This window comes from Terrapene carolina, unplaced genomic scaffold, assembly GCF_002925995.2.
Source record: "Terrapene carolina triunguis isolate 2854851 unplaced genomic scaffold, T_m_triunguis-2.0 Scaffold62, whole genome shotgun sequence".
In the NCBI taxonomy this organism is placed as follows: domain Eukaryota; kingdom Metazoa; phylum Chordata; order Testudines; family Emydidae; genus Terrapene; species Terrapene triunguis.
The window spans coordinates 48531145-48542566 of record NW_020664413.1 but is presented as its reverse complement, the minus strand read 5'-3'; the positions used below and the strand labels follow the sequence as shown (position 1 = coordinate 48542566).

The following is an 11422-nucleotide window of genomic DNA, read 5'->3' as shown; positions in this document are numbered from 1 at the left end:
GCTCGCGCCGCTTCCTGCAGCCCCCATTGGCCTGGAGTGGCGAACCGCGGCCAGTGGGAGCCGCGATCGGCCGAACCTGCGGACGTGGTAGGTAAACAAACCGGCATGGCCCACCAGGGGCTTTCCCTGAACAAGCGGCGGCCCTAGTTTGAGAACCACTGGCTTAGAGTATTTCAAAATGGAAGAGAGAGCTCAAGAAATAAGTAGGAGTCAATGTGTGGGCGGAACGTGGAAGTATGTTAGTGAATAATATTATTAAGACTGCACTGCAGAAATAAATGCTTAATAAAGGAATTTCAGCATCTGCATGATTGGTGGTTGCATGAACCACAGAAAGGCTGAAAGGGAATGGTGAAGATATCAAAGGAGTTGAGGTTCTTTCAAGTGGGTATAAAAAGGATCCTTTCAATCTCAGAATTCTCTTCTCTGCTCCATAATGTTCTAGCATGGAACCTTTGAAGTAGGATTATGCTTTATAATAGTCTCCAACATGTTCCTTATTGAAACAAAACCACAGCAAAAATACAGAAGCTGCTTTAAACAGGTTTTTAGATTTTAAACAGCAACATTATTTCAATTTATCTTGGATACTCTCTCATCCCTTACTACAGAGGAAGTTCTCATTGACTGCCTGTGGCCTTGACCAAAGGCCAGTCCTCTGAGACCCATAAGAATACTTTACTCCTTTCCACCTCTACTCCTCCCACCCAAAATTTTGAGGCTGTTTTTGGAAAGAGGGGCCTCCATGCTAATGCTGACTTTTTATTTCCTTATGGACCTGCATTTAAGGAAAACAAAAAACATTTAGATGTAAATGAAGTAGTGTCATATTTTTCTACTTTTATTTTAGGCATCAGATTATTTGTTAATCATGTAATGTGATGAAATGCCACTTGGTGGTTGAGTTTAGCAGCTGTAGGTTTATAAAATACATTGCATTGTGGGAGGAGGAGTTTTGAAATAAGAAGCAATGTAGCTGTATGTTTAGCAGCAGCAACCTTTGTTTCCTCAATCTGCCTCCTGGGATTGAACAGTTACTTCTTTGAATTCAAACATTATTATTCTTAGTTTTTACAAGCAATGTTTTTACATGATTGAAAATAAACTAAAACTTGTTCAGGGGCTCTAGTTTCACTTAGTATACTGGTACAGTAGGTATTAATTATATTACTGTCTTAATAGTATGATAAACTGTGGTTTGAAACTGTTTTACTGTGGACTATTTTCTTTCACTATAATATCAAAGGCAAAACTTTAATCTTTTGTTTTCTGAGTACCAGTAACAAATAACCACAGTATTATTGTATTTGCAGTAAACTGTGTGCATGTTCAAAGGATGCCACCTTGTGGCCTAGCTGGAATATCTCTTACTCAAAATCTCCCCATGTTTGCTGAGTTACTAAAAGATGAACAGAGACAAACAAAATGGTTTTACAAAACAAAAACATTAAATATGAGCTACCTCCAGCTGGTTAGTTGTCCTCTCCAAATTAATATAAACACACAATTTGCTAGTTTTCATTCCACAGTGTTGATGTCGCAGCTGATGAATTTTTGGAGGTTAAAAAAATGCTTCACATTATATTTTTTCCTACCACAAAGTATGTGTCTAAAGGGATGTTTTGGTATAAAGCTAGTGCATTGTTGCCCTCAAACTCCATTTAGCATGGAGGGTTTAGTGCTTGTGGGCCAGTCAAAACACAATAAAACATCTGGAGACAACAAATAAATACTATTGGCCATGATTTTCAAACGTGACTAGTAATTTGGGGTGCCTCAATTTTTTGGGTGCTCAACCTGAGACATTTTAAAGAGGCTTGATTCTCTGGTGGCAGGCGCTCCTCACCTTCTCTTAAATCAGGCTGCTTAAAGGTGTCTCAAGTTGGACATCAATGGTCATTTTAGAAAAGCTTGTCCCATTGTTCATTGGCATACATATCTTCCTTCCAATGTGTGGATTCTGTCTGTTTCATTCCAGAACAAAGAAAAGAAAATAGAAAAACACATTGCTCCTGTTTTTAGATTGTAAGATTTTTGGGCTGGCATTATGTCTACCTCTGTTTGTATAAGACCTCCTATAATGGGGCCCAATATTGTCTGGGGCCTGTGGGTGCTACTGTAATTTACATATTAAATAATAATGCAGGATTTCTGAGGAGACTGTAGTAGATTTACCATCTGTGCGCATCCATCCTACAGGGATGGGCTCATTCTAGTCCAGGAGTGGGCAAACTTTTTGGCCCGAGGGCCACATCGGGGTTGCGAAACGATATGGAGGGCCGGGTAGGGAAGGCTGTGCCTCCCGAAACAGCCTGGTCCCTGCCCCCTATCTGCCCCCTCCCTACCCCCATCAGATCCTCCAACCCCTCCAACCCCCTCTGCTCCTTGTCCCCTGACTGCCCCCTCCTGGGACCGCCCCCTATCCAACCCCTCCCCCCGCTCCCTGTCCCCTGACTGCCCTCCCCATCCACACCCCCGCCCCCTGAGAAGCCCCCCAGGACTCCCACGCCTATTCAACCCCTCCGTTCCTCGTCCCCTGACCGCCCCCCCCGAACCTCTACCCCATCCAACCGCCCCCTGCTCCCTGTCCTCTGACAACCCCCTGGGACCTCCCGCCCCAACCACCCCCGGGACCCCACCCCTTAATCGCCCCCTGCTCCCTGTCCCCTGACTGCCCCCCAGGACCTCCTACCCCTTATCCAACCCCACCGCTCCCCGCCCCCTTACCATGCCGCTCAGAGCGGCAGGACTGGCTTATTGGAAAGCCTGGGAGGTGGGTGGGTGCAAGCCGCGCAGCCTGGCAGGAGCGGCGGGCCAGAGCACTCCCCGCGCAGCAGAGTGGCAGCAGGGGAGGGGCCAAGGGCTAGCCTCCCCGGCCAGGAGCTTAGGGGCCAGGCAGGACAGTCCCGCGAGCCGGATGTGGCCCGCGGGCCATAGTTTGCCCACCTCTGTTGTAGTCCATAGCTCCTGTCCAGTCAACAACTAGAACTGAAGTTCAGACAGTGTGTATGTGTATGTTAAGGGAAAAGGCTGCTTTTCTCCCACGTTGCTAGGATCACATGACTTCTGACCATAAAAACTGTATAGCTAGAATTATGAAAGAAAGCATTAACTTGTTCCTGGGAGTTTTGAGGAGTTCATTAGTAGCTGATATGGTAGACATGGGCTATCCTAATGCAGTCCCCAAGGCCTGGGGCACTCATTCCAATGCACAGCAAACCTCCAGATGATTACAGTCCTTATCAAATAGAAATAAACGCAAGCCAGCTGGTTATAGTAGCACAGCATGTGTTTGTAATGATGGCTCATTAAGGAAGACTTCATAAGTTTTATGGTTGCGGGCTCTTTATAGAGATTTAGCAAAGTTCAAAGGCTCATAAAATGTTTCCTTCACTATAATCAAACATTTCTCTCCATGTGTAGGTGGAAGTGAAAGTGGTGGTCGGAGCAAACACTTCAAAGTATTTATTCATTTAAAAATGGATTTTTACGTGTCCATGAAATATTTCTATTGATTTTTGGCTGTTTAACTCCATTGATGTCTTGCCAGCTGCTTCTTTATTTAGTTCTTCTCATACAAGCTGGATGCAGGGGAAAGGGGACAATATGGAATTCACTAGAATGACCATGTGACTGTAGTCACTCAGAGAAGCTATGGGATAGATTCTGGTCTAATTTATGCCACTGCTAATCTGAGGTAACTCCTTGGCATCAGTTAACCTAGTATTTGCACTGGTATAGATCACATTCTGAGGCCTGGTGTACACTAGAAAATTAAGTCAGCTTAACTACATTGCTCAGGGGTGTGAAAAAGCGGTGTAGGTGAGCCAACCTAGACAGTGCTAGGCTGACAGAAGAATTCTTCTCTTTTGACCTAGCTACCACGTCTCAGGGAGGTGTATTACTTGTGCTGACAGGAGAAACCCTCCCCTTCAGTGTCTATACTGAAGCATTGCAGCGGCACACTTGCTCTGCTCTAGTATTTCAAGTTTAGGCAAGCCCTGTTCTTGTGTGTCATTTGTGCAGCAAATTCATGACAGTTGGAGGTCTGTCTCTGATAGGAGGCTGCAAACATTCAGCTGCATTGAAATCTACTCTGTAATTCTTGCTACACTTACGCTGTGTGCAAGGCTAAGCATTTCTAAAGCCACAATAAACACCTTTCGGGAATGATATGAACTGTTCCTGGGCCCCTAAATGAATATTTTTAAAGAGGACAGTCTAATTTATCTCCATAATTGATGGCTGCTGTTACTTCCAGACAGTGCTTCTTGTCTGAGGACCAGGAATGATCATGAGAATGGTCATGTTGGGTCAGACTAATGGTCCATCTAGCCCAGTATCCTGTCTTCTGATAGTGGCCAGTGCCAGATGCTTCAGAGGGAATAAGCAGAACAGGGCAATCATTAAGTGATCCATTGTCCAGTCCCAGATTCTTGCAGTCAGAGGTTTAGGAATACCCAGGACATGGGGTTGCATCCCTGACAATCTTGACTAATAGCCATTGATGGACTTAGCTTCCATGAACTTATCTCATTCTTTTTTGAACCTGGTTATACTTTCTCCCTACACAACATTCCATGGCAATGAGTTCCACAGGTTGACTCTGCATTGTGTGAAGAAGTACTTCCTTTTTGTGTGCGTTTTAAATCTGCTGCCTATTAATTTCACTGTCTGACCCCTGGTTCTTGTGTTATGTGAGGGGTAAGTAATTCTTCCCTACTCACTTTCTCCACGCCATTCATGATTTTATAGACCTTTATCATATCCCCCCTTAGTCGTCTCTTTTCCAAGCTGAATGGTCCCGTCTTATTAATTTCTCCTCATATGGAAGCTGTTCCATACCCCTAATCATTTTTGTGGCCCTTCTCTGTACATTTTTCAATTCTAATAAATCTTTTTTGAGATGGAGCAACCAGAACTGCTGTCAGTATTCAAGGTGTTAGGATACCACAGATTAACATAATGGCATTATGATATTTTCTGACTTATTATCTATCCCTTTCCAAATAGTTTCTCCCATTCTGTTAACTTTTTTGACTGCTACTGCACACTGAGTAATGTTTTCAGAGAACTATGCACGATGACTCCAAGATCTCTTTCTTAGACCCTATCATTTTGTATGTATAGTTGGGATTATGTTTCCCAAGGTGCATTACTTTGCACTTATCAACACTGAATTTCATCTGCCATTTTATTTCGTATTGTGAGATCCCTTTATAACTGTTTGCAGTCAGCTTTGGACTTAACTAGCTTGAGTAGTTATGGAGGATGCTGTCTGCTTGAGGACCTTTTCAGCAGAAATATTACCATTCCCCTTGGGTTTAATAAAAGCTAGTCAAGCATTTGTAAATTCTAATGAAGCTCACTAATATATTTGGTATGGATCTGTACTAATTTCTGCTGACTTCCTTTCTAGGGTCCTCGTGGTCCTCAAGGGATTGACGGGGAACCTGGTATCCCTGGACAGCCTGGTGATCCTGGACCCCCAGGACATCCAACTCACTCAGGACCAGATGGGAGGAATGCAGTAAGTTTTATAGATGCATAAGTATGGGACCCAGGTGGATGATGGACTGGATCTAGCAATGTGTCAAATGCCCCCAGTTCCCATTCACCACAGGATCTGACTTTCAGAGACACAAAACCGGCCATAGAAAGATAGCTTAGGGTTGGGATGTTGTGGATATGATTCCTATCCAGTCATTAATCTCTGCCACCCATTCTGATTAAAATGAATGATGTGCTCTTTGATACCTGGGGCCATGGGTGAAGAAGCATAGGGATTGTGGTGCCAGCCAATGGTAAGTGATCAAGTTTGCAGAGTGTCAGTGTGGCTGTGTTTTGTACATGCAGTAAATCAGGATTTAAGTATTTACATATGCTGGTATTTATTTCAGCCTCTTCTAACTAAGTTTTCTAACCAGCACAGGTTTAATTAGTGAATAGATACTTTTTATGAATAGTTAAGATGATTCTTGCTCTCAATTTCTGTTGCATCTCTGAGAGGATGGGGATGTTAACCTACTACTTTCGTGTGCTCATAGATAGTAGGCTTGGAAAAGACCATCAAGGTAATTTAATCCACTTCTCCTCTATACTAAATGGCTGGAGGAGGGGTGAGAGAATGAAATCTTTTCCCTTTAATTAAACTGATCCAAACTTTGGAAACAAACGGATCAAATAAGAAGCTAATGGGAAGGGTGGAAAGTATCTGTCGAAGATGCAAATGGTGGCAAAAAGAGGATTAGTGATTTGGAAGGGCTGACTTTGGAGGAAGGTCTGAAAGAATTCAGTATGTATATTTTAGCAGTTAAAAAAATCCCAATACAAAGTGCATTGGAGTCAATAGGAATCCGTCCATTCCAGTGGACTTTGGATCGGGCCCCAAGGGATTGAAGAGAAATAGTGTGATGGTTCCTGGAGGAATGAAGAGAAACGATGGGATGAAATTTAGCAAAGGGAAATTTAGGCTGAACAATGAGTCAATTTGTTATTAAGTTATTTAAAGTATGATGGAGCCAACTTCTTGGTTGCGCAGTGGATTCCCCTTCGCTGGAACTATTGAGACCTAAAGCTAGATGAAGCATTCAGGGATGTTCTATAGGGATAAATCCTGCACAGCATGGATGTGGATTAGGTGATCTGCAAGACATCTCTTTACAAAGATTCTATGAAGTGTAGGATTGATTACGGGTTAATATGAAATAAAATTGTTCCTTTTCATATTTTGTAAATTACATCATTTGTTGGTGTTCTAAAGATATATTTCTTAATTCCCCACTGCATTACTGGCTTTATAGCACTGTAACTCTATTGAAATCAAGGGAGTTACGCTGATGACGGATGTAAAACTGGAGTAATGTAGTGGTGAATCAAGCCCTGATAATGCTGGGCAGCACATTGGCTCTTTATGTTACTCTAAGTGACCCTAAACCCAGCTGATCCAGCCCTCGGAGGATCTCCCCAGCATTGTGGTACAGAACTGGTGTAGTGGTTGCTAAACCACCCATCTTTTGTGGCAGCTGGCTTAGAAAGTGTGGTAGGAAGAGGCGTGGCCCGAGCTCCCCTGCTTCCAAGAGAATCCTGGCTTGTGTAATGGCCCCATGGCAGGAACAGGACAGGGCAGCCTTCAGGCACTGTGGTAGGGGACCAGTCAGAGGAGTGCAAAGGACAATGAGTACTCCTCAGTCACAACTGAGGAGCTGGCCCTAACTAAACAAAATAAAAAGGTTTTGGTTTTTCAACCATATCAACAAGCAAGTAGCCAAGAGAGGGATGCGTGTTTGTTGAAAACCCTCCCTGCTTTAATTAATTTGTTTTGTAGGCTGGCACAGGATCACAAGAACAGCAGATGCTCTTCAGCTTTGCTGACTAAGGGAAATACAGTCAAAGTTATTATTTAAGATGAAAGAAAAAATCAGCTAATTTTCCACTTAGCTTCATATATTTCTATATGAATGTTAGGGACATTTATGTAAAAACAAAATAAAAATGTGAGGCTCAGAAAATGCTGAAAAATGTCTGCAGACAAGATTAAGATGGGTATAACTTAAAAGTCAGGGAAAGAGAAATTTATCTAATTTCAAGGAAGATCTTTCCTTTAATAATAATAAAAAATCTTTTTTGGATTAAAGTGCAGTATGGTTTGAAAAGCAAGCATGCAAATTGTGAATTACCTAACTCAGCTGCTCTTTGAGGGCCTGATCCAACTTCTGTTTAAGTGAATGAAAGTTTTTCTTTTAATGACAAAAATAAGATTTTCCTCCTTAGCACTGCAGAGCCAGAATAAATAATGAAAAGTGAGTTGTGTAGTTTTCTGACTTTTGCATCATGAACACAATTGTCAGCTAAAATTGGGCTTCTCATTTTTACAGCCGTTTGCAGCTCAGATGGCAGGATTGGATGAGAAATCTGGAATCAGTAGTCAAATGGGATTCATGCCCGGTGCAGTGGTGAGAACACATTGAGTACCTCTGTGGTAGAACAGATCTGAAGTAGAATATGTATGCAAGAAATTAATGAATAGCAAAGACATCCACCCAAATGCCATATGCTCCCTTTATGTAAATGCACTTAACACTTTTCTTTTCAACCCAACATTTGATTCTCACCCGGGATCACAAGTGGTTTACTTGTTTGTTCCTATTGTTATATTAATATTATTTATTGGTTTGTTGCTGTTTCCTTCTCTTACCTGCTCCTTGTACTGGAAATGTAATATGGAACCCACTTGAAAACCAGGGGTTCTGTGTTTAAGACAGAACATGAAACTTGCATGATACCAGTTCTTTGTGACTCTGTCAAAATACAAATTCTGCTCTCCTGTAGTATTCTCTTTTATTTCCCTAGTATTCCTAGAAGCTGGGTGAGAACTGCTTTCAAACAAAATTGTTATTGCTCTCAGAGTTGAGGTTTCAATTCAATAAGTTATTTTTCTTAAATTTCCCTCCTTTTTTAGGGAGGAAAATTTCATGAAATTCTGAAAAAATTTATTGTGAAACTCGACCCTTTAAAAACAGTTGTTAAGATTTCACAGACTACTGAGGCCCTCTCCCATACATTTAGTGTAGCAGGATAAGCACAATACAGCACTGGTCCCACAGTTCTACTCATTTGAATAATGAGGCAGAGATTTGAGTTTGACTTAATTAAACATGATATTTGGCTACATTGTACTTGACAAGTTTATTTTTGATTGTTACATTTTTGTTGTAGAGTGAGGCAGGCCTCAAAGCCTCATAGGACCTAAGGCCTCACCGCACAGTCCAAGCTTGTAGCATAACTAGGAGGAGAGTTTCTCTCCTCCCACATTTAGTGACTGTACAGGGAAAAAGCAATCCAAGGTTTTCAACCCCTTCTGAATTACATGCCTCCCAATGTTCTGATTCTTCTTCGACTCCCTTCCTCTTCTTCCCTTCCCCTTTTGACTCCCTTCTGCACCTAACAGCCCAGTGTCTATTGAGTATCAGCTCATTATGCTTCCAGAGGCTTTGACCATAGAAGTGTTAGTTTGAAGGTCACCATCAGACATGCCCTTTCGCTTGGTTTACATGGTGAGATTTGATTTCATTTATTTTAAGACGGTTTAACAAGCCCTTGTGTTTTTAATAGGGGCCAGTGGGTCCAAGAGGTCCGCAGGGTCTACAAGGACAACAAGTAAGTGATTTGTTCCATGATATTTAACACAGATGTACACAAAAGGAATAAGAACAGACAGAGTGCATGATATCTAAAGTGTTCATGTAGGCCCTGTTTCTGGAAAGTATCCTTCATCAAAGGTGTAAGTCCTTTGCTACTTAGGGATGTACTTAAGCATGTGGTTAAGTGCTTTCCTGATTTAAAGCCATAAAGATGTAGTGCACACACAGAAATTCCATCCTAAAAAAGTATTAACTGATCTTGTATTCTTATGGAATTCTATGAAACACAGTGGGCCAAATCTATCCCATTGACTTGGATGGAGTTACACCTGAGGTGTATATGGCCTATAATTGTCTTTTTGTCAGATGCTTACAGTGATGATCCTTGCTAATTATATTGCTATTCAGAGATAGCATAATACCAGTAATGCATCTTTCTTAAAGTTTTCCTAAATAGTGTGCCTGTTTATAGAATGAGTAGCCTGCAATGTCTTAGCCTATCCCTAATTCTTACAAGGAATTAGGCAGGACAGTCCAAGCACTACATAATTAACACAAGTCACCACCGAGCACTACGCCCAGAGAATTACAACATAACCTCTTTTATTTCATTGTCATTTTTTAGTCTTATACCACAGGCATCTGGATACTCACGATCTTAGATGCATGTACAATTTTTACTCAAGTCAGAATTTACTTCCTCGTTTTTAAACTGATTCCAGTTATCAATGAAATAGCTTTGTTTCAAATTTACTGGCCAAATTCTGACACCCCTGTGAATTTTGAATAGTACCTTACTCCTTCAATAGTCCTACTGGTTTGTGGCTCTCTGTTATTGTTCTGTTGTGGTGAAGTGTAGTGAAAGGAGAAATCTGTTTAAAGTAAATACTGCATTCTTCAGAGTTACCTTCTGCACCGAAAGTCAGGAATCTTAGTACCCACATAAGTCCAGTGATGGTTTATCAGGCTTCAGAAGACAGTCATGTTAATCCAAAGAGATCAATTTGCTATCAGGTCCAGAAGAGGTCTTTTTACTCAACACATATTTTAATTATGGCACTCTTAAATAATAGAAAATGTTGGCTATTAACTTTCTCTGGCTTCAGTATCAGAACTGGGCTGGCTTCAGATGGGGTAAAGATGTGCTGAGCTGCAAAATGTGCATGTGGCTCAGACTTTTCCAAAGTTTGAGGGGTATTAGGATCCAGAGTATTCATTTATTCCATTGTCATGACATGAGTTCGAATCTGGATCCAAACTGTCTCAAGAACAGTCATTATTCCCATCTGGGTTGCTAATTGTGCCTGTATAATTTTTACTATTTGTAATAGTTTTCCGGACCACTACCTTTGGTTCTAATCTACTCTATATTTATCCTTTTTTGGGTCAATTTTAGGGTGGTGTTGGCCCCACAGGCCCGCCAGGTGAAGCTGGGGATCCAGGACCAATGGTAAGGTCAAATATATGTGCATCTTCCCAATGTAAAATTGCAGACTGTAACAGTAGAGACTATTCTAAATTCTCACTATACCATAGGCTCCTCTCTTGCTGCATGCACCAAAGTGACCATGTGACAAGGGCTGCAGTCAGGACTGGTGGTGATATTTTTCTGCTGGTTCACTGAGTTTTAATTGCTTTGAATGGCAGTGATGGGAGTTGTGGTGGATCACAACCTCAACAGGAATCAGCAATGCAATGCTGTTGCAAAAAAAGCAAATGTATTAACAGAGGCATAGCATGCAAGTCACAGGAGGTGATAGTACTGCTCTACTTGGCACTGGTCAGGCCTCATCTGGAGTACTGTGTCCGATTTTGGTCACCACTTGTATAGAGAGGATATAGAGAAACTAGAAAGGATCCAGAGGCGATGACAAAGATGGTCAAAGGGATGGAACGCAAACCATGTGAGCAAAGGCTGAAGGAACTGGGTATGGTTAGTTTGGAAAAGAGGAGATTAAGGGGGGCACATGATAGCGGTCTTCAACTACTGGAAAGGCTGCCATAAAAAAGATGGAGAAAAAATGTTCTCTCTTGCCACAGAGGGCAGGACAAGAGGCAATGGGTTCAAATTACAGCATAGCAGATTTAGGTTAAATTTCAGGAAAAACTTCCTAACTGTAAGAACAGTAGGACAATGAAACATACTACCTAGGGAAGTCATGGAAGCTCCTTCAGTGGAGGTTTTCAAAAAGAATCTGGATAGCCATCAGTCTTGGATGGTTTAGACCAGTGGTGGGAAACCTTGAGTCCCATCAAGGTAATCTGATTGCGCGCCGCGA

General features: G+C 41.9%; 1 protein-coding gene across 2 annotated transcripts in view; it reads left to right on the top strand.

Moving 5' to 3' along the window:
* Positions 1 to 11422, top strand: part of COL5A2 (collagen type V alpha 2 chain) — a 178686-nt gene that overhangs the window by 100139 nt on the left and 67125 nt on the right. For both annotated transcript variants that reach the window (XM_024198085.3, XM_024198086.2), the window contains exons 7-10: positions 5420 to 5530; positions 7878 to 7955; positions 9115 to 9159; positions 10540 to 10593. In XM_024198085.3, coding sequence (XP_024053853.1) covers positions 5420 to 5530; positions 7878 to 7955; positions 9115 to 9159; positions 10540 to 10593 — 288 coding nt within the window. The remainder of the gene's footprint in view (positions 1 to 5419; positions 5531 to 7877; positions 7956 to 9114; positions 9160 to 10539; positions 10594 to 11422) is intronic.